Source organism: Tamandua tetradactyla, chromosome 3 (assembly GCF_023851605.1).
Source record: "Tamandua tetradactyla isolate mTamTet1 chromosome 3, mTamTet1.pri, whole genome shotgun sequence".
Lineage (NCBI taxonomy): Eukaryota > Metazoa > Chordata > Mammalia > Pilosa > Myrmecophagidae > Tamandua > Tamandua tetradactyla.
Window position 1 is genome coordinate 194,241,935 of NC_135329.1, and position 25,180 is coordinate 194,267,114.

The 25,180-nt window shown below is 42.4% G+C and overlaps 2 protein-coding genes across 17 annotated transcripts in view; both read left to right on the top strand.

Annotated features, from left to right (window-relative positions):
- The window catches only part of STK36 (serine/threonine kinase 36), a 47,704-nt gene extending 32,044 nt beyond the window's left edge, over positions 1-15,660 (top strand). For 11 of the 14 annotated variants that reach the window (XM_077155144.1, XM_077155148.1, XM_077155146.1 and 8 more), the window contains 16 exons: positions 1,946-2,125; positions 3,067-3,164; positions 3,602-3,707; positions 4,891-5,041; positions 5,233-5,360; positions 5,876-5,980; positions 6,370-6,468; positions 6,556-6,644; positions 6,905-6,968; positions 7,178-7,288; positions 8,638-8,712; positions 9,144-9,318; positions 9,576-9,723; positions 9,981-10,128; positions 10,676-11,422; positions 12,559-15,660. In XM_077155144.1, coding sequence (XP_077011259.1) covers positions 1,946-2,125; positions 3,067-3,164; positions 3,602-3,707; positions 4,891-5,041; positions 5,233-5,360; positions 5,876-5,980; positions 6,370-6,468; positions 6,556-6,644; positions 6,905-6,968; positions 7,178-7,288; positions 8,638-8,712; positions 9,144-9,318; positions 9,576-9,723; positions 9,981-10,128; positions 10,676-11,422; positions 12,559-12,708 — 2,574 coding nt within the window. In that variant the 3' untranslated portion in view covers positions 12,709-15,660. Of the gene's footprint in view, positions 1-1,945; positions 2,126-3,066; positions 3,165-3,601; positions 3,708-4,890; positions 5,042-5,232; positions 5,361-5,875; positions 5,981-6,369; positions 6,469-6,555; positions 6,645-6,904; positions 6,969-7,177; positions 7,289-8,637; positions 8,713-9,143; positions 9,319-9,575; positions 9,724-9,980; positions 10,129-10,675; positions 11,423-12,558 lie in introns of those variants that run through there. The other 3 variants (XM_077155149.1, XM_077155152.1, XM_077155151.1) reach the window with 3 other exon arrangements.
- A 6,090-nt stretch (positions 15,661-21,750) lies between these two features.
- TTLL4 (tubulin tyrosine ligase like 4) overlaps positions 21,751-25,180 on the top strand; it is a 70,843-nt gene continuing 67,413 nt past the window's right edge. For all 3 annotated transcript variants that reach the window (XM_077155157.1, XM_077155156.1, XM_077155158.1), the window contains exon 1: positions 21,751-21,926. The gene's annotated coding sequence lies outside the window, so the exon portion shown is untranslated. The remainder of the gene's footprint in view (positions 21,927-25,180) is intronic.

Sequence of the window (25,180 nt, forward strand, 5' to 3'; positions counted from 1 at the left end):
ATGAAGTATGTAACAACATGGATGGACCTTAAGGACCTTATGCTGGGTGAGATTAGCCAGAAACAAAAGAACAAATACTATATGGTCTCACTGATAGGAACTGACATTAGTGAATGAACTTGGAGAACTTCAGTTGGTAACAGAGACCATCAGGAGATAGAAATATCATAGATATTGGGTAATTGGAACTGAAGGGCTACAGATTGTGCAACAGGACTGATTGTAAAAATTCGGAAATGGGTAGCACAATATTACCTAACTGTAATACAATAACGTTAGAACACTGAATGAAGCTGAATGTGAGAATGATAGAGGGAGGAGGGCTGCGGACACAAATGAAATCAGAAGGAAAGATAGATGATAAAGACTGAGATGGTATAATCTAGGAATGACTAGAGTGTATAATGATAGTGGCTAAAGGAACAAATTTTAAAATGTTTTTGCATGAGGAAGAGCAAAGGAATGACGATACTGCAGGGTGTTGAAAATAGATGGCAATGAATGTCTTAAAACTTTTACTTACGTGTGAGACTAAAGTAAAAAATGTTTATTTGGTATAAAATTTATATTTTGACTAGTGCATTTCCTAATATAACTTATGTAGACAGCTTAATTGAACACCATAATACATGGAACCTTGAGTAGGGATTGAGATTTTGCAGATTTGTCCAGAATGATGCCCCAGTAAATCCTAGAGTGATTTGAACCGTGAATTAAAAAATATTTGCAGAGTCCCCTTAGGGGAATGGTGGAAAGGGGGGAAAATTTAACTTCCCCAAGTGGAGAATTCTTGATATTCCCACAAGCAATGTGGACAACCAAAGCTACAGGATGAGCCCCCAGTCTTAGGGTTTGTTTATACGTAACTTAACACCACAAAGGATTGGTCAAGCCTAATTAAAATTAGGTCTAAGAGTCACCCCCAAGAGAACCTCTTCTGTTGCTTAGATGTGATCTCTCTCTCAGCCAACACGACAAGCAAACTCACTGCCCTCCCCCTCTCTACGTGGGACGTGACTCTCAGGGGTGTGGACCTTCCTGGCAACAAGGGACAGAAATCCTAGAATGCGTTGGGGCTCAGCATCAAAGGATTGAGAAAACCTCAACCAAAAGGGGGAAAGAGCGAAATGAGACGAAGTGTCAATGGCTGAAAGATTCCAAACAGAGTTTAGAGGTTATCCTGGAGGTTATTCTAACACATTAAATAGATATCACCTGTTCAGTTAAGATGTAATGGAGAGGCTGGAGGGAACTTCCTGAAAATGTAGAGTTGTGTTTCTTGAAGATGATTGTATAATGATATAGCTTTCCCAATGTGACTGTGTGATTGTGAAAACCTTATTTTTCATGTCTTTTTATCTGCCTTACCAACAGACGAGTAAAGCATATGGATTAAAAATAAATAAATAATAGGGGGAACAAATGTTAAAATAAATTTAGTTGATTGAAATGCTAGTGATTAGTGAAAGGGAGGGGTAAGGGGTATAGTATATATGATTTTTTTTCCATTTTCTTTTTCTGAATTGATGCAAATGTTCAAAGAAATGATCATGATGATGAATATACAACTATGTGATGATATTGTGAATTACTGATCATATACATGTAGAATGGAATGATCAAATGGTAAGAATGCTTGTGTTTGTATGTTGGTATGTTTAATAAATAAATAAAAAAAGAGTAGGGACTAGATTAGGGCACTGGGTCTGAGAGATCCTGAGGGAAGATACCCTCCCTTTGGTCACTGTTGTTACATATGTAGGTGAACTGACCATCTGTAGTTCTCTTCTCTGTATAGTTTTCCTGTTCTCCTTCTCCTCTGGGTCTTAGACCCTCAACAAAAGGAATGGGGGGATTTTGTCTAACTTGCCCACTCCCTGGGGATACTTGGTATCTTTTCCTTCTCGTGATAATAATCCCTGTCTCTTCCCTTCATGTCACCCAGATCCTGAAAGGCATCCTAGAAGGTGCTTCCCTCATCCTCCCTGTGCTCCGGGTCCTCAGCAGTCTTCTGTCCAGCTGCAATGACTCCGTTCTCTTGTATTCCTTCTGCCGTGAGGCAGGGCTGCCTGGGCTGCTACTCAGCCTACTCAGACACAGCCAGGAGAGCAACAGCATCCAGCAGGTGAGCACCAGGCCAGTACCCTCTAAATGTTGACACAGTTTCCTGTCTGACTTTCTCTCCTTCCGATTGCCATCTCTTCTTTGTCTGGCTGCTTTTTTTTTTTCTTCTTCCTCTCTCTAGTTGCTAGAACAGGAATTGCAACTCTGATGTCTTCTGGGTCCAGGGAGATAATATCAATCAGTGAGGTCAACAATGTGTTTGACTATATGGAGTAGTGGGAGTATGATAAGCAGAAGAACACATGCCTTCAGCTCCAGCCACAATTGCCATGTGGAAGTGTGGGCCCAGTGTTGTCAGGTCTTCTAGTTCTCTAAGAGAAGCTAGAAATCCAAATTTTTATATGTATTCCCATTTGTGAAAGCACTGTGGTTTTAAAATGTTAAATTGTAGGCTTTATTGACCAGGTCTTACAGAGCTGGGGATTGAAATTCAGGGGTTAACTGAATGAGATCGTCGTTAACTTGTAAACAGTTACAGAGCTGAGATTCAGACTGAATGTGTTTGATACTAAACCTCTACTTCCCCATGCTGTGTCTTGCTGCAGCTAAGCTGAGGGCAGAACAGCCTTTATGGAATCAGAATAAAGAAATATTTACTGGGCTCTAGGCTGAGGTAACTGGAAAGCTGCACTCTGCTAATGAGTATTAATTTGGGGTGTTTTTAAAAACAGAACCCAGAAAGCCTCCTAAGCTCCAAAATGTTATGCTGGTCAAACAAGACAAGTTTTCAAGCTGTTTATAGCCCATTGGCTGATACAGTGTTACCCCATATCTTCTCTCTCTGCCTATACTCCCTTTTTCCCTACTCCTTTCTATTTGGTATTCTTGACATTTCACTAGGTCTCTGTAAATATATATTTTTTTAAATTGCTTTTTCCATTCGTTGTCTCCCTTCTCTGCATCTGTTTGCCCTTACCATCTTTCTCCCATCTTCCCTGGCAGCAATCTTGGTATGGGACCTTCTTACGGGACCTAGTGTCTGTGATCCAGGCCTACTTTGCCTGCACCTTCAATCTGGAGAGAAGCCAGACAAATGACAGGTGGGATGAGAGGGCATTTGCTGTGTTGGCCAGTTTGGCTCCAACTTCTTCCCCTCCCTATGAGGAAGAGGCTAAGTGAGAAGAAACTGATTTATGATAGTTTAGGGATCAGATGAGTGACCCCTCAGAGTCCAGCTGGTCCTCTTAAGGACCCTGAGATACCTCCATCTTTGCCTTAAAGCTGAGCTTATTCTAAGAGTCAGCAGCAACCATGGCTCTAAATAGAAGGGTCAGTATGTGGGTAACCTAGGGAAAATTGCAAAGAAGTGGCTTGGCATACATAAGACTGTATGTATGTTTAGTGGAATTGGGAGATGGGAGCAATCTGATATGTTCTCTTATAGGGATTCTCCCACCTGCCCAGAACTGACCCATTCACCACATTTTGGCTTTTATTAGAGAAATGAGAAGACACCATGGCCTCATTTTTCCCCCAGCCTGCAGGTGTTTCAGGAGACTGCCATCCTCTTTCTGGACCTACTGGGAAAACTCCTGACCCAAGCAGATGACTCTGAGCAGACTTTGCGGAGGGACAGCCTTATGGTAATCTCCCCTTTCCGGATCCCTGTCTCTTCTGTCTTTCCCTGTTTTTCCCATCCCCTTCCTTCTGACAGCATAGGGTCAGATCAAGTTATTACAACAAAAATCTGTTGAATGCTCACTATATGCCACATACCATGTGAGTAAGAGCAAGTCTCTGCCTTCAAGGGACTAGTGATAGACTAATAGGAGAGATGTTCTGTGATTAATGACAACTTATTACAAAAAGTACATTAGAACCTAGTATAAAATACACTAGTACCGCTGACGAAGATGTAAATAATGCTACTTGGATAGTCGTAAAGAAATCTTTAAGAAAGAAATCTCTGCTAGGATTCGAAGAACTCATAGAAGTTTGCCAGATAGATGAGGTATGATGGTAAGGAGGACATTCCAGGAAGAAAGAACAACATATATAGAAAGTCAGAGGCATTAAGCAGCGTTCCTACCATAAATAGAAATATTTCTTCTTGATGAGGCTTGCAGATCATCTAGTATTCCCCAACCTTATTTGTCCTAAGTACTAGTAAATTATGTGGATTATCTCCCTTGGACTCTAAAGGTGAGGGACAGGGAAATGAAGGATGAAGTTCTAGCTGATCTCCGGGGAGGCAGTTAGAGAGGAACATGTGTAAGAAAGTAAACAATTTCTTGGTCAGTATTCAAGCTGGTTATTGGGAACACAGATCTGGGTTACATTCCTGCCTCCATCTTGCAGTCCATTCAGACTTTTCTAGTCTGAGAGCCTATTTCATTACTCCTTATTCTTTCAAGTCAGGAAGCTTTTAATGTCTAACCTAAATTTTGGCAAGCAATGACTTTTATTATTGACCACACCTCTCAGATTTCATTGTGCATTGAATAGCATGGGGAGTTTGGGATAAATACCCCCCAACTCCTTGAAATCCTGAATTAGGTTGGGAGGGACCCAGGAATTCTTATACATCTGAACCATCATCTAGGGAGCAGCTGGTCAGAGAATGGAAAGATTGATACCTAAAACTCCTGTATTTGAAACGTGAAGGCAGTTACAATGAATTTTCTGGGCAGGTAATGCTTAGAACTAGCTAGCTCTTACACCTGGGTTTTTATTTTTTTTCAAATTCTCAGGGGATTTTTGCTCCTTGCACTAAACCTAGTCAGTTTTCTCATGCCCTGACATTCATCCTGCTCTTGTCTCCTTTAGTGTTTTACTGTTCTGTGTGAAGCCATGGACGGGAGCAGCCAGGCCAACTCCAAAGCCTTTTACTCCTGCCTGCTGACTACACAGTGTTCTGTGTTGGATGGGCTGCTTCATGGCTTGACTGTGCCACAACTCCCTTTCCACACACCTCCAGGTAACAAGGGTGGAGAAGGGTTTCCCTTGATTTACTGGTTCTGTCTGTTCAGCTCTGCTCTTTCTACTGCCAGGACCTAGGATAGTGCCTGACATTTAGTGGGTGTTCAAAAATAGCTGTGAACTGAAAGAATGAATACAGAGATGAGAGAAACAGCAAAACGCCACCCTACATTCTTTGCCTCTCTGTAGGAGCTCCACAAGTGAGTCAACCGCTGCGGGAACAGAATGACGATCTGCCTGGAGCTGTTTCCTCTGCACTAGCGGCCATGTGTACTGTTCCTGTGGGGCTGCCTGGGTGCTGGGAAGCCAAGGAGCAGGTCTGAGCTGCAATTTCCTGCCCTTCTCATCCCTGCTGCCAGGGGGTCTGTTCCCAGCTTCCCAGAAATGCAGCAAAACATAAGCTTTTAGGGCCTGCATTTTATGCTTCCCTTTACTTGGTGCTCCCAGAAACAGCCCGAGTCTGGGCCATTTGTAGAATATACTGTAGTCAGAATCCCAGAGCTCTTGGCCAGCTGGTGAGGAGAGAGCTCAGTGATAAACTGCCTGTGTTGTAGTAGGGCCACTGGTCTGAAGCCAGCCTTGATGCTTCCTCATGAGCTCAGAATTTGGTTTTCCCATGCTTTGTTGGCCAGCAACATTTTCGTCTGTACCTGCCCACAGGTGCAGATTGTCCATGAAGACTGGGAACAGAATGAAATCTGAGGTTCCTGGTGAACCTGGGGAAGAATGGCTAGTAAGGGGTTGAGAATACTGTACTGGTCAGCTGGATCTGTGAGAGAAATAGGATTGGAGTAATGGGTATAGGATTAAGTCTTCAGGCATGTCTCTGCAGGTCTCACGGCATTTGGCAAATCAGTTGATTGAAGACACCAGCCAGCTGCGGCCATCCCTCATCTCAGGCCTGCAACATCCCATCCTGTGCCTACACCTTCTTAAGGTACTGCCTGCCCATAAGTCCTGGCACTTCAGACTTCTTTTTAACATCCAGGACTTCTAACAAGAGAAAGAGAGAGAGTAAGAACCAGGAGAGAGAGAGAGAAAGCGTGTGTGACGGAGAGACACAGATTGTGAGATCCCGTTGGATGGCTCCTTTCTGCTTTTAAATTTCTTCTCTAACTGAAATGGCTCCATTCTTAGCCAGTCCTTACCCGACCGAGAAATATTCCTGTCTCAATGTCTCACATCCATAGGCAAAACTAGCCTGAACTGCTCTCACGTTACTAAGTGCAATCAGATACTAGATCTGTTGAGATGTCAGCCTTCTTTTCAGCTGAGCCTTCTCTCTAGAGTCCCAGAGGCTTACTCACTTCCTTCCTTCTCCCTTAGGTTCTCTATTCCTGCTGCTATGTCAGTGAGTGCTTGTGCCGTCTTCTAGGGCAAGAACCCCTGGCCTTAGAGTCACTGTTGATGTTAGTCCAGGGCAAGGTAGGCCAACAACACAGGTGGGCATCTCATGGTGGTCCCATCTTCTCAAACCAGAGGTTGCCCTGATATTTTAAGTTTCCTTTATAGTTAAAAGTAGTGGACTGGGAAGAGTCTACTGAAGTGACACTCTACCTCCTCTCCCTTCTTGTCCTTCGGCTCCAAGATCTGCCTTCTGGGTAAGTCATAAAATAGAGTCTGTCGACTGAGATCGTCTACCCCCATATCTAACTGTGACATAGGGTATGGAGGACTGGCATTCTAGAGCCTATCCTTAGATGGAATTGGGATGGAGAAAGTAAAGATTTCCTAAAAAGAAGAGACTCAGATTCCCAGCAACTTTGTGCCTTGGTGAAGAGTATAATCCAAAGATTAGGGAAAGCCGCTTACCACCCACCCTCCTTTAATACTGCTGCATTCCTGGATCTGTTTATTCCAGAATGGAGAAGCTGGGCAGTGAGATTGCTACTCTCTTTACCCATTCACATGTTGTCTCTCTTGTGGTGAGTTTTTAACTTTTATCCTCCTCCCCGTTCCACCCTATCATTCAACCCTTCTGGAAGCATGGGAGTTACTATCCCATTCACAATTCTTTTTGGAGGCATTTTTCTAGACCGGGATAGAGACATAAATCCTCTCTCTGCCTGTCATTAATCTCATTCATATTTTGACATTCTTTCCCCTCCTCTCTCTGTCTCTCTCTCTCCCACAGAGTGCAGCAGCCTGTCTTTTGGGACAGCTTGGTCAGCAAGGGGTGACCTTTGACTTCCAGCCCATGGAATGGATAGCTGCAGCTACACATGCCCTGTCTGCCCCTGCAGAAGTAAGTCTTCTAGGGAAGACACAGACACGCTTTCTCGGAGTCAAACACTAGAGTTGCATCCAGGGGAGACAAACAAGAAATATCAATATAGTGATTCAGTAGTCACAATCATTTGTTAAAGCCTATCTTCTCTGTTACAGCTCCTTCCTCTCATTTGATCCTCCTCCCGATCATCAGGGATATTTTGCCAAGACTGTTCTACCTTCATGTTGAAAAGGGCTGTCAATATTATGGAGTAGGTGGATACAGCTGGTTGATGTTCTTGAAGAGACTGGTGCCTCTAGGTTTCAGGGATTATCTGACATAAGAACAATCTGAAAGTTTTAAGTTTTTGAAAAATAAACTTAGTGAGTGAAACTTTTGTAGAACCTCAGACAGGGTCCTGGGTATTCTTTAGGGTTTTCAGGACTACTGATAATTGGGGCTTGGCATACCATGGCAATTTATAATATCTAGCTGAAGCTTGCATGAGAGTAACCTCCAGAATAGCTTCTTGACTCTATTTGAAATCTCTTAGCCACTGATACCTTATTTTGTTACATTTCCTTTCCTCCTTTTGGTCAGGAAGGTATTGTCCATCCCGTGATGCTAGGGCCAGGCTTATCCCTGAGCGTCATGACCCATGTTGCCAGAATGAGTGAGCTTTCTTAAAGCCAAATCAGATTGTTTGCTCAACCAATGATTATTGGGCACATAAGTATATATTGAGAGGCAGGTACTATTCAAGGCTTTGAGGGTACAACAGTGGAGAAAAGAGACAAAAAATCTTGTCAACGTTCAACTTACATTAGTTCTGTGTAAGTCCTCAGTGGCTTCCTACTGCTTCTAGGATAAAGTCCAGTTTTCTTTAGCCTGCCACTTAAAGTTGCTCTCCTGTTATCTCTGGGCTCTACAATCCTGCTGTACCAAAAGAGTTATTTCTAAAATTCCCTATGGTCTCTCATGCCTCCCTGTTTTTACATATGCTATGACATTCTACTTGGAATGTTCTCCCTACTGCCACCTTCTCTTGTCTGCCTTTTAAATTTTTCATCTTTCAGTTTACCCCCTTTAGGAGGATGTTAGGCACTTTCAGCTGTGCTCCCTTAACCTCTTGTTGAGCTAATATTTTCCTAAACTCTAATTGATCCTGTGTTTGCTTACAATAGCAAGCTGTGTGTGTCTTTGTGGCAGAATTATTCATTGAATGAAAAGACAGGAACCAAGACCCCAAAGCCCAGAAGAATTCTTCCGACTACACCAGACCAAGGAAGAGCTCTTTCTACCTGATCCGGAGTTGGGTGCACAGGCCTCAGAGGCTGCCTCTATCCCTTTCAGGCAACTGCATCCTTCCTGCTTCTCTCCAACAGGTCCGGCTGACTCCACCAGGTGGCTGTGGGTTCTATGATGGCCTCCTCATCCTTCTGCTACAGCTCCTCACCCAGGTACATATGCTTCCTAGAAGTGATGGGAAGTAAGGAGAGGGAAATTGAGCATATTGGAGAGCCACTGACAGTAGAAATGAAGTCACTCAAATTCTCCTCTCCTTTTAAAACCACTGGGCCTGTGTTAGACTTAGAAAGGACTCACCTGCCTTCAGTATGGACTCTCTGAAGGAAATCATTCAGCTGTATGTGCAGGGATTCGGTAGGAAGTAAAACTGTTATTCCCTGTTTTTCAGCAGATATACACATGGGTCAAGAGGTTACAGGTAAGATATGATAAGAAAGGGAAATAAGACAACAGGGAAATTCTAGATGGGAAAATAGAATTATTTCTGAGAATCCTTTTCCTAGGTCAGGGATGAGAATGAAAAAAGTGTTTTGACCCCTGCCTCCTACATTCCTGACCTACCCTCTTCTAATTTTGTTGTCAGCAGGGGAAAGCTAGCCTGATAAGGGATGTGGCTAACTCAGAAATGTGGACCATTCTGTGGCACCGCTTCTCCATGGCCCTGAGGCTACCTGAGGAGGTATCTACACAGGAAGAAGAGCTGTCCCCATCCCGTCCACAAAGCCCAGAGCCAGATTGGACGCTGATCTCACCCCAAGGTATCTTTCAATTGACATGGCCTCTTTTGTGGGGCTACTATGTGGATTCCTCTTTAAGAGGAGGCAGGCAAGAAGTGGGTTAGCCCATTGAGATTGCTGCTGCTGCTGCTGCCTGGAGAGAGGATGGCACAGTCTAACTAAAGCTGCTCAGGGAGTGGTAAGGAGCTGAATAGGTGGTAACTCTAGGAGGCATGGAGTTGCAAAAGCATTTGGTCCTCTTGCCTGTTCCATTGGGTTCCTGTTCTTGGTGTTTCCAGGCATGGCAGCCCTGCTGAGTCTAGCCGTGGCCACCTTCACCCAGGAGCCCCAGTTATGCCTCAGCCACCTTTCCAAGCATGGAAGTATCCTTATGTCCACCCTGAAGCACCTCCTTTCCCCTGGCTTTCTACATCAGCTGGGCCAGGCGTGAGTTTGAGCTAAAAGGAGGAAGAATGGAAGATTGAAGAAGTCCACAATAGGGGATGGAATGGGAAAGTAGAAGAGAAGTAGCTGACAGCTTGAGCTGTGAGATAAGAAATGGGATAAAGATTAGGCTGGAAGCCTAAAGATTTGCAGATATTGGAGAGGTAGAGCTAGGGAAGGGAATTTGAGAAGAGGGAGGGAAAAATTATGAAGGGTAGGTGGGCAAGACCAAGTATATCCTTCCATACTCCTCTCTTTAGGCCTCGCGGGTCTGAATTTCTCCCAGCTGTTGTGCTGTCTGTCTGCCAGCTCCTTTGCTTTCCCTTTGCCCTGGATGTTGATGCTGACCTCCTTGTCGGTATCTTGGCTGACCTCAGGGACTCGGAGGTCGCAGCCCACCTGCTGCAGGTACTTGGGAAGCAACCCAGGCATGAAGGTGGGAAAGGAAGATGCCAACCTTATGTATGCTAATTCACTTCCTGACAATTCTGTGGTCCCCCTAGGCCCTTTGTAAGAGTAGGGCGTCTGTCATGATCTAGAAGTTGGAGTCAAGAAAGTATTCAGGCTTGAAGAGGTGGTACCTTCTTCTCCCCACCAGTCCCTTATTTCGATTTTGTGGGAGCTCAGTGGGGAGGCCATCCTAGTCTAGGCACCGGACTTTACTCTTTGGCCGGAAATCACATCCCTCTGGCAGTTAAGCTGTGGGTCTTTGAAGACAGACTGAGTTCTTACAGAGTAAGAAATGGAGTTGGAAAGTACCTGCTCTCTTGGACTCCACGTTATGTCTCATTTGGATTGCTGGCACAGGAGTAGGGTAACACTTCTAGCTTACTGTGGTATTTCTCACTGTAGTTTGACTTTTCTCTGTCCCAGCTTTTGAGACTCTAGCTACCTAGCTACATTGTACTCTCCCTCTCCCTATACTCCTTTTACCTCCAAACCCCTATTCTTCCAGGTCTGCTGCCATCATCTTCTGTTGTCACAAGTCGAGCTGCCTATCAGCCTCCTTACACACCTGGCCCTCACAGATCCCACCTCTCTCAGCCAGTTTGTGGGCACAGTAGCTGCCTCCCCTATCACCATAATCTCATTCCTCTCAGTTGCCCTCCTGGGTGACCAGCCACTGCTGACATCTGACCTTCTCACCTTACTGACCCAAACAGCCCGGGTACTGTCTCCCAGCCACTCATCCTTTATCCAAGAGCTCCTGGCTGGCTCTGATGAATCCTATCGGCCTCTGCGCTACCTTCTGGGCCACCCAGAGAATTGTGTGCGGGCTCGTACTTATGGGCTCCTGGGACACTTGCTTCAACACAGCCTGGCGCTACGTGGGGCACTGCAGAGCCAGGCTGGACTGCTTAATCTTTTGCTGCTTGGGCTTGGAGACAAGGACTCTGCTGTGCGGCGCAGTGCCAGCTTTGCTGTGGGCAATGCAGCTTACCAAGCTGGAGCTCTGGGACCTGCCCTGGCAGCTGCAGTGCCTAGTATGACCCTCCTGCTTGAAGATCCTCAGGCTGGTATCCGGCGCAATGCTGCATCAGCCCTGGGAAACTTGGGGCCTGAGGGCATAGGGCAGGAACTGTTACAGTGCCAAGTACCCCAGCGGCTCCTCGAGATGGCATGTGGAGATCCCCAGCCAAATGTGAAGGAGGCTGCCCTCATCGCCCTCCGGAGCCTGAGGCAGGAGCCCTGCATCCATCAGGTACACTCCAGGACATTATGAGCCGTGATGATCAGGGCCTTTATATTTCATGACATTTCTCGGAGATAGTCTTTAAGGAATTGGGATATCCAGAAACTCAAGTTGTTTCTTCCTGAGAGCAGGAAACCCAAGGGCAAAGTCTTAGAGATGAGTTTTCTAGTTACCATCTCTCACTGAAGAAGGAAAGGGAACTGGAAGAGGGCACCCTTGAATAGGGAAGTGCCTGGGATCTCAAGAACCACTGTTTGTCTGTTCTAGAAACTGTGTGGGAGGGAGATAGAGGAAGACTAAGGGAAGTTGAGGTCAGAATGGTGTCATTCAAGGTCCATATAGGTGATAACTATTTTTTTTTAGCACCATTTGGAAAGTGCCATGCTAAGCATTTTACCTTTATTATCTGGTTTAAGGTATTATGATCCTCATTTTACAGGTAAGAAAACTGAGGCACAGAGAATTTAATAACTTGTCCAAGTTACAAAGCTAGTATGTAGAATTGTACTTTTGTACTCAGAAGACTGAGTCCGGAGCCTGTGCTCTTAATGACAACTTTATTCTGTCTCTTCTGCTCAATTTTCAGTGCTTAAAGAACCCAGTGGAAGTCACACATCATCTTACGATATGACTACATCTTACGATAACACTAATACCCCAAATTATAATAGCACAGTGTGATACCATAGGGTAGTTTATGCAGAACAGAAATTTTGATGGGATGGTGATATTATATGAATTCTTGGCACTCCATATGGAAAAATAATAAAAGGGGTCCTTGGCAATAATGAGACCCACTGGTCTGGGTCTGAGGCTGGGAATCAGACTTAAGGCTCACTCCTGCTGCTACCTTCATTACCTCTTCTTGTGGGCAAGTGTATGGGTCCCTTGAGGCCTTAGTTTCGTGGTCTTACACTTCTCCCTACAACAAAGAGAATGTAAGTAGGCCTCTGATCCTGATGATTCCTGTCTTCAAGGTTTCTCTTCTCTCACAAAATCTGTTCTGAGTCCTTGAGTCCAGTTCCTGTTTCTTCCTTTTCTGGAGGGGGAATCATTGGGTTAAGTGAGATTCCTCTGCATCTGCCCCAGACACAACTGTTTCTGAGCCTTACATTGTGCCCGCTCATCTGCTCTTTGTTCCACAGGTGCTGGTGTCCCTGGGTGCCAGTGAGAAGTTAACCCTGCTCTCTCTGGGGAATCAGTTACTGCCTCACGATGGCAGTGGACCCAGACCTGCCTCTGCCAAACACTGCAGGAAGCTCATTTACCTCCTGAGGCCAACCCACAACATGTGATCCCAGATTCCTGGGGTCCAAGCCTCCAATCTTCCCTGTCCTACCATTGCCAGTTCTTCTTTTTCCTACTATGCAAGCCTCCAGTTCAACCGAGCACTAAAGAGACTTAAAAAGAGACTTAAAAAGAAATTTACAGAAGTTGCCAACTCAACTGAGAATGAGAAGCTAAGAGAGATTTATATATAAAGTTGGTTGAAATTCAGGATGATTTCAGCCAGTAAACTTCATTGCTGAAGAAGATTCCTTCCTTCTCAACATCCAGGGGTGTTTTCTCCCAATAATGTGCCTTTAATCCCAGGACCTTGCCTCCCAGACCGTAGAGGAAATAACTTCTACCTGAGCGAGCTCTCCCTTTCTGGAGGGCCTATAATCTTCCCAGGAAGTTCTTGCTTTAGGTGCTCTGGTCCCAGGACTGTGACTGTGATGAAGATAGAGCCCGTCTCAGCTCTAGGCCGTGGGAATAAATGCCACCAGTTCCTGTTAATGAGATATTAGCCCACATAATTCTCATCCATGGGTGGAGGTGGGAATATATCTTTTTTTTTTTGTAGTTCTGTTTGTAAACTCTTTTAATAAAAGTTGTGCCTCACCCTACTTGGAATTACTAGGATAAGGGGTTGGGAGGCTCAGCTCCTCTTTGTACATCTGTGGTGCTAGAAGCACTTGCATCCTATTCACATGAGATCCTGGTTTAGGAGATTATTTATATCTTTTTCTACCTTCCAGCAGTTTTCCACTCCACATGAGCTACATGGGATGGCCTTCCAAGGCAAGGCGAGAAGAGCTGAAATAGGAAGGAGTAGGATTAAACAGAGAGATAAATTGGGTTGCTTTGAGATCTCATGCCTAGTCACTAGTTATAATATTTAGTGAAGTTTCAATGTATAGGGAATCTCAGCTGCTGCAGAAGGGCAGCTATTTATGCAAGTTGGTACATTGCAACAGAAAGGGTGTTTGGCAGACTCATTAGTTAGAATTGTAAGCCAGCTGGAAGCATACTGGAAACGCTTTCAATTGACTAGATGAATTGGGACAAACTTCCCAGGGCCCTAATTTCTCCATTCATAAAATGGAGAGTCTACTTTCTTCCCTTTTCTAAATTCCAAATGTTTTAAAAATGAAAGGTGAATAAGGTACCCGTATTCTTATAAGATATTTTACTTAGTCCTCCTCTTCATTGCCCACTGTCTGTGTTTGTACTTCAGCAAAAGTAATATTTTTCTAGGGACCAACATAATTTCCTCCAATGAGGGTTATTTCAGCTCAAGATATATTCACTGAGGGCCCTCTATGTGCCAGATACTGTTCTAGGCACTGGAGATTAAACAGTGAACAAAATTAAACAATGTATCATAGAGTTTCCATTCTGGTGGAGGAGACAATGGACTAATTAAAATAAATGGATTATATATAGTATGTGGGGAGGTGATAAAAGCCCTGGAGAAAAATTAACTAAGGAAAGGATGATGAGGAGTGCTGAATTGAATGATCCGGGTAGGCCTCTAAGAAAGTGACATTTGAACAGACTTGAAGGAGGCAAGGGAATGAGCATCACAGCCATCTGAGGAAAAAGCCTGATCAGAGAGTGATTACTTCAGAGGAGCTAAGATGGAAGCATGCCAGGTGTGCTTAAGGAGTCATGAGGAGGCCAGTTTTGATGGAGCAGAATAAAGAGGGTGGGGAATATAATAGGAAGGAAATGAAAACAGGAAGTAATGAGGTCCAGATTGTTGTAGGTCCTTTGGACCTTGGGGTTTTACTTTGAGTAAAGTAGGGATCTATTAGAGGAATGTATTGGATGTGATCTACCTTCCATTCTAAAAGGATCACTCTTCATCCTAGTGTTGTGACTGGACTGTAGGCAGTAAGGAAAGATAGGAAGCAGGGTGAGCAGTTAGGAGGCTATTGTAATAATCTAGGTAAGAGACGATAATACCCTGGACTGGGATAGTAACAATGGAGTTGATGAGAAGTAGTCAGATTCTGAATATATTTTGAAGATGAAGCAAATAGGATTTCTTGGATGTGGCAATGTGAACAAAGGAAAGCAGTCAAGAAATGCTCCAAGTTTGGGCCTGAGCAATTGGAAGGATAGAGTTGCCGTTAATTGAAATGGGGAAGGCTACCTGTGGAGTGAAAATGGGTGGGAAAATTAGAGTTCAGTTTTAAACATACTAAGTTTGCAAGGTATATTAGTTTGAAAATTTCAAATGCACATAAAATAGAGTAGTTCAGAGAACCTCATCACCACTTGTACAGCTACCATATCTAATTTTTTTTTGCGTATTTTAAAGCAAATCCCAGGCAACAGAAATATTACCCGTAAGTACTTTGGTATATATCTAACAGATGTGCAGTGTTTTGTCTTGGTTTTATTATTTTTTTAAATACAGTACCTTACCATCCTGGACCAAAATTAAGTTACTTATTTTAAAAAATCTAGTTTGAGCTCAGTATTCCCACACTTATAGTTGGTTTGTTCAAATGCACATCTAAACAAGACCCAGTAATTGCATTTGATTGCCATGCTCTTTTAAGACTCTATTTAATATAAAACAGTTCCCTCTACTGTTTTGTGCCATTTTATTTGTTGAAGAAATCACATTACTTGACCATTTGAATATGCTATGTTGGATGTGGCTGATTATATAATGGGGAATAATTAATTTTGTTTCAATATCCTTCATATTTCCTTTAAACTGTTGTTAAATCTTGATAGAAGATGTTAGAAGCATGTCTTCCCTTGAAAATTCCTTTGCTCAAATCTTCAGTGTCTATTCCCTGATTGAGATCTAAGTCTTGAATGGATTTTAGCAAGTACGGTGTTGTATTTTAAAATCTAGATTTTTTTTTCCCTAAAAGATAAGGTAGGGGAAATTACCATACAAAAGAATTACTGGTTTTTCAAGTAATTCATCAAATACTAGTTTGAAATGTCAGGCTCATCTGTACATAAACAATGTGATGTAAATAAACTAACTTTACATCTAAGCATTTCGGCTATTGAATAAAGCAATAGTTAATCATTTTATGAGGAAACATAATAAGAAAACGTGGCCCCGATTTTGGCAGTCATCTAGATGATCCGAACCCATCTAAAGGGATAAAAATATATAAACAACTTTTCACCTAGCAATTACTACACAAAGTACTGAGAGGGTTTGGAATGAATGGTCTGAGAATTGCCTGAAATTCACACAATGTCTGGAAGATTGAGGATTTGTGCCTGTGTTGGGTTTGTATGTGTATGAGCATATATAAAAGTGTTTTTGGGTGCACAGGTAGTTCAGTGGTAGAAATGCTCGCCTTCCATGCGGAAGACCTGGGTTCGATTCTCGGACCATGCACCTCCCCTCCCCGCAAAAAGGAAGTGTAACTTTTTCGGGGGGAAAGTGGGGTGGGTAAGGAGTTTAAGTTTCCAAATATATAAAAGTAATAAGGATTGTGTGATAATTGCCCATGCACCCATCCCACAGATTCAGCTGTTTATCAATATTTTGCCCTGCTGGCTCTATTCCTTTTTTCTTTCTCATTTCTGTTTTTATTTTTCCCATAAAAATGTTATTTTGAAATAATTTAAAACTTAACAGAAAAGTTGAAGAAATAGTACAGAGAACTCCCATATACCCTTTTCTCAGATTCAACTATTAACATTTTGCCATGTTAACTTTATGTTTTTATAAACTACTTGAGAGTAAGTTGTAAATATGTCCCTTTATTTACCTTTACATACTTAAGTGTGTATGCCTTATGATCAAGAATATTCTCTTATACAACCACAATATAATAAAATCAGGAAACTTAACACTGATACAATACTATTAACTAATCTATAGCCCATATTCAAATATTGCTAATTGTTCCAATAGTATTCTTTATGCCATCTTTTTTTTTTTTTCCCTGGCTCAGGATGCAGCCCAAAATCATGCTTTGCTTTGGTTGTTGTGTCTCTTTAGTCTCTAGTCTGGAACTGTTCTGCAGCTTTTCTTTATCTTTCATAACATTGGTTAGCATTTTGCAAAAGTGGAGGCCAATTTGAATTTATCTGACTTTTCGTTGTTATTTGATTCACATTATACATTCTTGGTAGAAACTTCCCAAGTGATTATGTATCTTCTTAGTACATCATGTCTGGAGGTTCCGGATGTTGCTTTTTCTCATTACTGATGAAGTTACCTCTGATAACTTGGTTAAAGTGGTTTGTCAGGTTTCTGTTTCTGTAGTACTTAACAGATTTATTTTTTAGAGCAGTTTTAGATTTGTAGAAAAATTGAGCAGATATTACGGAGTTCCCACATCACACCCTGTACCTGCACACGCACACATTAAACATCTCAAATTAATATATGTGTTACAATTAATGAACCAATATTGATAAATTATTATTAACTAAAGTTTATAGTTTATTTAAATTTCTTTAGTTTTTACCTAATACCCTTTTATTGTTCCAGGATCTCATTCAGGATATATTACATTTTGTTGTCATATCTCCTTAGGCTCCTTTTGGCTGTGACGGTTTTTCAGAATTGCTTTTGATGACCTTGACAGTTTTGAGGAGTATAGGTCAGGTGTTTTTGTAGGATGGCCCTCTTTTGGAATTTGCCTGATATTTTCTCATGATCAGATTGGAGTTACAGGTTTTTGGGAAGAAGATCACAGAGATGAAGTACCATTTTTATTACTTTATGTCAAGGGTAGCATCTGTCAACATGATTTATAAGTGTTGATATTGACCTTTATTACCTGGCTGAAGTAGAAGTTTCTCTACTGCGAAGTAATTATTCCCCACCTTTCCCCTCTTTTTTGTACTGTACCCTTTAAAAAAATTTTTTTTTAATTTTTGATTCATAAAAAATGTACAAGCGCATACACTGTTAACATAGAAACATTCCATACATGGTATGCAATCAATGGCTCACAATGTCATCACATATTTGTATATTCATCACCATGATCAATTTTTCGAACATTTGCATCACTCCAGGAAAAAGAAATAAAAAGAAAAAAGAAAAAACTCATACATACCATACCCCTTCACCCTCTTATTGACCACTAGTATTTCCATCTACCCAATATATCTATATTTTTAATTTTAACATTTGTTCCCCTTATTATTTATTTATTTTTAATTCATATGTTTTAGTCATCTGTCCATACCACAGATAAAAGGAGCATCAGATACAAGTTTTCACAATCACACAGTCATATTACAAAAGTTATATCATTGTACAATCATCTTTTTTTTAATTTTTGTTTATTTTTATTTATTTATTTTTATTTTTTTACATGGAAAGGCACCGGGAATCGAACCCAGGTCCTCTGGCATCACAGGCAAGCATTCCTGCCTGCTGAGCCACCATGGCCTGCCCTATACAATCATCTTTAAGAAACATGGCTACTGGAACACAGCTCTATGGTTTCAGGCACTTCCCTCTAGCCTCTCTAATACACCTTAAACTAAAAAGAGATATCTATATAATGCGTAAGAATAACCTCTAGGATAACCTCTCAACTCTGAAATCTCTCAGCCACTAACACTTTATTTTGTCTCATTTCTCTCTTCCCCTTTTGGTTGAGAAGGTTTTCTCAATCCCTTGATGCTGAGTCCCAGTTATTCTAGGATTTCTGTCCCACGTTGCAAGAGGTTTACACCCCTGGGAGTCATGTCCCACGTAGAGAGGGGGAGGGCAGTGAGTTTGCTTGTCGTGCTGGCTGAGAGAAAGAGGCCACATCTGAGCAACAAAAGAGGTTCTCTTGGGGGTAACTCTTAGGCCTAATTTTAAGTAGGCTTACCCTATCCTTTTGCGAGGATAAGTTTCATTTGAATAAACCCCAACATTGAGGGCTTGGCCTGTTGATTTGGTTGTCCCCACTGCTTGTGAGAATATCATGAATTCTTCAAATGGGGAAGTTTAATTTTCCTCCTTTCTCGCTATTCCCCCAAGGGGACTTTGTAAATACTTCTTTATTCACTGTTCAAATCACTCAGATGTATCAGGGCATCACACTAACCTGGACAAACCTACAAAATCTCATGCTCTATTCAATTTAACTGAACCAATTAAACTGTCCATATAAGTTAAATTAGGAAATGCACTAGTCAAAATATAAATTTTGTACCAGATAAACATTTCTTGCTTTAGTCTCACACAGAAATTGAAGTTTAAAAATATGAATGACCATCTATTTTCAACACCCTGCAATATTGACATTTCTTTGTTCTTCCTCATGCAAAAACATTTTTTAATTTGTACATTTAGCCACTATCATTGTACACTCTAGGCATTCCTAGATTGTACCATCTCAGTCTTTATCGTCTATCTTTCCTTCCAGTTTCATATGTGCCCCCAGCCCTCCTCCTGCTATCATTCTTACATTCAGCTGCCTTCAGAGTACTTACATGATTGTGCTACATTCAGGTAGCATTGTGCTATCCATTTCTGAATTTTTACAGTCAGTCCTGTTGCACAATCTGTATCCCTTCAGCTCCAATTACCCAGTCTCTACCCTTTTTCTATCTCCTGATAACCTCTGTTCTTAACTGAAATTTTCCAAGTTCACTCATTAATGTTAGTTCATATCAGTGAGACCATACAGTATTTGTCCTTTTGTTTGTGTCTAATCTCACTCAGCATAATGCCCTCAAGGTCCATCCACGTTGTTACATGCTTCATGACTTTATTCTGTCTTACAGCTGTGTAATATTCCATCATATGTATATACCACAGCTTGTTTAGCCACTCATCTGTGGATGGACATTTGGGCTGTTTTCATCTCTTGGCCATACTATATAGTCTTTGAAGGAAGTCACTATGCCCAGCCCACCTTTAAGGAGTGGATACTCTCCTTTAGAGTGGAGTATCTACATAATTCATTTGGAATTCTTCTGCTTGAGAGATTTGTCCCTTCTCCTGAATTTATTAATTTATTCAATCATTTACATGATTATGAACTCATGGATATTTATTTTTATAGTTTGGGTTATAATATAACTTTATTTTCTTGCTCGAGTTGTTCTAGCTTTGGTCACTGGGAACCAGTGTCCAAAGAGAGAGTCCTATTCTCTTTTGATGTACTCCCATTAAGTGTGTGTGTGTGTGTGTGTGACGCTTCCTTAGTTTCTGGCACTACAGGATGCTCCAGGCTCATCTTGTATATTTCCTACCCCAGTCTTAGAATCAGTAATTTCTCCAAGATCCCCGGTTCCTTGAAATGGAGATGAAATAAAAACCAAGAGCTGATGCTAAGTGTGCTCATTGCCACTGGCTGTTTGCTGTAGCATTTTGAAACAAAAGGAAATTTTTGATATCATGTCATTTAATCCCTATAAATGTCTGTATGAATCTCTAAAAAATAAGGATCTTTTTTTACATAACTAAATTGTCAAAATACCTGAATTAGTTTCCTGTGGCTGCCTTCACAAATTACCACAAACTTGGGGGCTTAAAAAAACAGAAGGCTTATTCTCTCCCAGTTTTCCAAAATTAAGGTGAGGCCACAAGCCCTCCAGAGGCAGAATCTGTTCCTTGCCTCTTCAAACTTCTAGTGGCCTCAGGCATTCCTTGGCTTGTAGCTGCTGTTTGCCAATCTGCCTTCATAGTCCCATTGCTTTCTTCTCTTCTCTGTCTTTTTCCCTGTGTTTGTCAAATTTCCCTGTGTCTCACTCCTATAAGGACATATCATTAGACATAATTCATTAATCACTCCTTTTGCCGTATAAGATAATATTCACTCTTTTACAATATAAGGTAATAGTGATGGCTCTGGTAATTAAGGGCTTGGACATATCTTTCTGTGAGGCCACCATTCCCATACCACTACAATATCTAATAAAATTAACAAAGATTTCTTAATATGTTCTAATATCCCCAGTCCATATTCAGCTAGAACGTTTTCTCAAAATGTCTCTTTTTTGGAAACTTTTTGTCCGAGCAAGGGTCATCATTGCATTTGATTGTCTCTTAAATGCCTTATAATCTAGAACACACCTCCCTCTATTTGAAAAATGCAATTTTATTGATATATTCACACACCATACAATCCCTCCCTCTTTTTTTGTGCCCTTGAATTGTTGAAGAAACCAAGCCATCCGTTTTGTACATTGTCCCATATTTTGGATTTGTCTGACTGCTTTCTTATAGTGTTAAGCATTCCTCTTTATTTCCTGTAATTTGCAATTTAGATCCAAAAACTTGATTAGATTAAATTTTTTTTATAAAAATACACTGTACTTAATAAATATTGCTGTTTAATTCAAATCGCATCGCATTCGGAGACACAATGTATACCTGATTCACGTTTAGTGATCAAGGTCGATACAAATGGATACATGTGATGGCAAGGCCTTCTTCTAATGTAAAACTCACTATATACTAATGGTTTAGTTTCCTTAAATGGCTGTTGCCTGAACCTATTCATTGGGCATACTTGCTGTCCTTCAGATTGCTTTCATTAGGTTAGCCTCATCTTTTGATTTTTCTCATATTTCTGTAGCCAACAGCTCCAGCTCTTTAGGTCTCCAAACCTGTCAGGTCCAAGTACAGCTGTGACTAAGGGGGCGGGGATTTGCCTTGTCTGCGGAGATAATGAGATAATGAATTGGGTCAATATTTCCTAAACTTCACTCTTGAGCCCAAAAAGGTGGGTGTAGCTGAACCCTGTTGAATGGATCCGGGTTTGGGGAAGGGGGATCCAAGGCAAGCAGATCGGATCAGGCGATCTCTCATTTCCAGGGGTTAAACCCAAAGGCTTTTACTGGAAATTCTTTAAGAGAACCTGGGCTCCTTGACTTCAGAGGAGCGAACTGAAGCACGACCTAAAAAGGATTCCATAGGGTTACATGCACTCAGGGCTCAGAGGAGAGTGTTGGAGTCTCAGAACCGAGGACTACATCTCCCAGAATTCTGTTCGCCGGGTTCCACCCGCCCTGAAGCGACTGCGCCTGCGCGAGGCAGGTGACGGCTCTATCTCCCAGGCCTCACAACCCCCGAGATTCCGTGCGCTTGCCGGCGCCGGCCCCCGACCGCCCCTTCCCGGCCCTCGGTCTGTCCGCTGGGGGCGCGCGCAGTGCTTGGCAGATAGCAGCGGCGGCTAAGAGCGTGGGTCGCGTGGCGCTGAGTGGTTGCTAGGGGCGCCTGAAGCCGCCCGCCGGCTCAGCAGGCCGTGGGAGGAAGCAGCGCGGAGCGGGTCCCGAGCCGGAGCGAAGCTGGGACTGCTAGGTGAGTGCGGCTGCAGGGCGGGGAATTGACACCCGGACCCTCCGCTGGCCCGACTCTCCCGCCAGTCCTTTCGCGCCAGTCCCCAGCCGTCTGGCCGCTCCCGCCCCAGCCCTTTTTCCTGCTCGCTATCCTTCCATCTCCCTGAGGCGAGGGGACCGCGACCTCCTAACCGGCCAGGTCTTCGCACACCTCGGAACCTTTCTCATCCTCCCCTACGCGCGGTGAACATAGTCTGCCGGTTGAACATAGTCAGCCCGGCCTCTGGGTGCACGAGCCCCGCAGCCGGAGATCCCCTAGTTCTGGGCCTCCTTGCCTCCTCTTTCCCGCCGCGCTGCGGTTTAAATTCTCCCCGCTTGGGTGAGCTCAGCTCCTTTCGGGCTTCTGGGATGAATTTAACATGAATAGCCACCTTTTTACTTCCCCACTCCCAGCACCTATAGAGAAATACATCTCTAAAGTGTAGCGAGTTCAAACAGGATCCAGCACCCTCTGGAATTTTACACCCTTCAGTTAATCTTTTCATTTCTTCTTCTAAGTATTCACTCAACAGTTATTAATAAGCGTTAACAGTAAGTATTTAAGGAGCCAGGCACTTGAAGGCTCTGGAGACATACACTGGCAAACAAGACAGACATGTTTTCAGATTTCAGTTAAGTAAAACAGGCATTTGTCATATTGTGTGCCTTGTGCTCTGATAAAACTAGAGAAAGACTTCACTTAGTGGGGAAATCACATTATCCCCATTCCCTTATGTTCATGTTCCCATTCTCGATCTAGGAAATGTTTTCAGCCTTCCTTACTCCATACTTCAGATCACATCTTCCTTAGCTTCAGCACGTGTAATTTAGCCACATCCAGGAGTTTTGATTGGAAACAAGCAGCTGGGGTCCCTTGCAATAAATACTGAGGAACTGATTGCATAAAATTCACTTTTGTGCTCAGAAGATTAAAAAGTGTTTAGTCCAAGTGTTCTTGGACTAAGAAGCCTTGAAAAATTATCAAGTGTTTTCTGAGAGTAAAGAGGTAAGAGGATATTCCAGATACAGAGTAGTTTTAGGAAACACACAGAAAGGTCTGAAAAGAGCACTGAAAACAATTTGACATGCCTGAGCTGGGGTTGGAGGGAGCCATCCAGTGAGGAATAGGGGGAGGGAAGTGTGTAGATGCTAGATCCCAAAGGGCCTTGGGTGTTTTACTAAGAAATTAGAGCTCTATCTTCCAGAACAGTGGTTTTCAAGCTGAGATCACCAGGGCCCAACACTTCCAGGCAATATACCTGCGCATATAGCTTTACAAGATTTAATTTCCAGGTACTCAACTTCCAAATGAATTCCTTTCTAAAACTGCCCTTATCAGAAAAAGAAAGGGGTGAAGGGGGTGGGGCATATCCCCCATGCTTCCCAAATCTTGCTCTTCAGTATAAAAATCATTCAGGTTGCCAAACAAAGATTAATTTGATAATAGTTCATTTGAAGCCTCCTTTTATGATTAAGTTTACCTCTCAAACCGGGAAAGCTTCCTTTCTTTCCCTGTCTAACATATTGGTGTTAGGGTGAACTTGTTTCTTTAGGGGTATTTTGAATTCAGAAGAACAATTGACTGTAACTGGAATGTTTTTGGGGGCCACCAGGTTTTTTCAAGCTATATTGGATGAAACTTGCATACCATTTTTAAAGAGTTTTTTTTTGGGGGGGGACCCATTAAAAATGATGATATATATTCACATTAACATGGAAAAAGTTATACAATTTATTGAATGGGAAAATAGACTGTAAATCATCTTTACATGTTATGAGTATTTTCTTAAATATATATACAGAAATGCACAGAAAAGATGTATAAAGGGATATAGATCAAAGCATGAATAGTTCGTCATCCCTGGGTGATGGGATCAAGATGATTTTTGCTTTCTTTTTTACATTTTTATGTATTTTGAAAAATGAATATATATTACTTTTTTTTTTAGTGATTAATATATGGTTTAATTGGTGTGTTCATGCCTGGGTGCGTGTACTACATATTACTCTTCTGTGAGAGAAATAAAACTCAAATCCATAACTTGCTTACAGTTTTTTGGTTTGTTTTTTAGTCACATAGTTGTGTATGATCACCATGATCAATTTTAGGACATTTGCATCACGCCAGAAAAAGAAATAAAAGAAAAAAGAAAAACCCATACATCCCATACCCCTTACCCCTCCAGCTCATTAATCACTAATATTGCACTCTACCCAATTTTTTTTTTACCCTTTATCCCCCTCTAGTATTTATTTATTTTGTCTTATTTTTTTTACACCTGTCCATACCCTGGACAGGATAAAGGGAGTGTCAGCCACAAGATTTTCACAATCACTTGGTCACACATAAAAGCTATATAGTTATACAGTCATCTTCAAGAATCACAACTACAGAAATACAGTTCAGCAGTTTCAGGTATTTCCTTCTAGCTATTCTAATACACTGAAAACGAAAAAGGGATGTCTATATAATTGAGGAGAATAACCTCCATAATAACTTTTCAACTCTATTTGAAATCCCTAAGTCAGTTACAGGCATGGTCTGTCCTAAGGCAAAATTCTCTCCATTTGCTCTGGACCTTTGAAAACTCATAACAAGTTATTTGCTGCCAACATACAAAGGAGGAACATTCATAGGATACATATACACATTTCCATAGGGAGGAAGGAACACAGGGGTCACCGGACCCATATAGTTTTGAAAACCCGCAGGGCAAAGTCTATTAGATTTCAAAGTCTGAAAATCGTTTATCCCCAGGGCTTTAGAAAGCGACAGTCCCACCTTTTCCAAGGGCCTATGCAGAGACCTGCCTGTCTCCGAATACAACCTTGGGGGACATTGGGGAGACCACCTTTTTCTAGGCTCCACCCTCTCCAAGCTTTGGGGCCACACCCGGGCTCTCTGCCATCTCTGGGGCACACGCTCAACCCCTCCATGTGGTGGTAGCAAGGCTCTCCCCAAACCCCAAGGAATGTGCTTCATCCTCTCCAAGGCCTGAGGCGGCATGATTCTTCCACTGTAACCAGGTGGAAAGTCCATTCTCTGCCTTTGGGGCAAACTTACCCTCTCCACAGGCCTGGGTGGGTCCGATCTCCTGGCCTGAGGCTTTTTGACTTCAGAATTCAGTCTCCATGGTTTTGCCTCTGAAGTTATTTTTCCTCCAATGTGTCTCTTCTCTGAGCCCGTCAGTTCAGACTGGCAGTGGCTGTGTTTATACAGGTCCCATAGCACTCTCG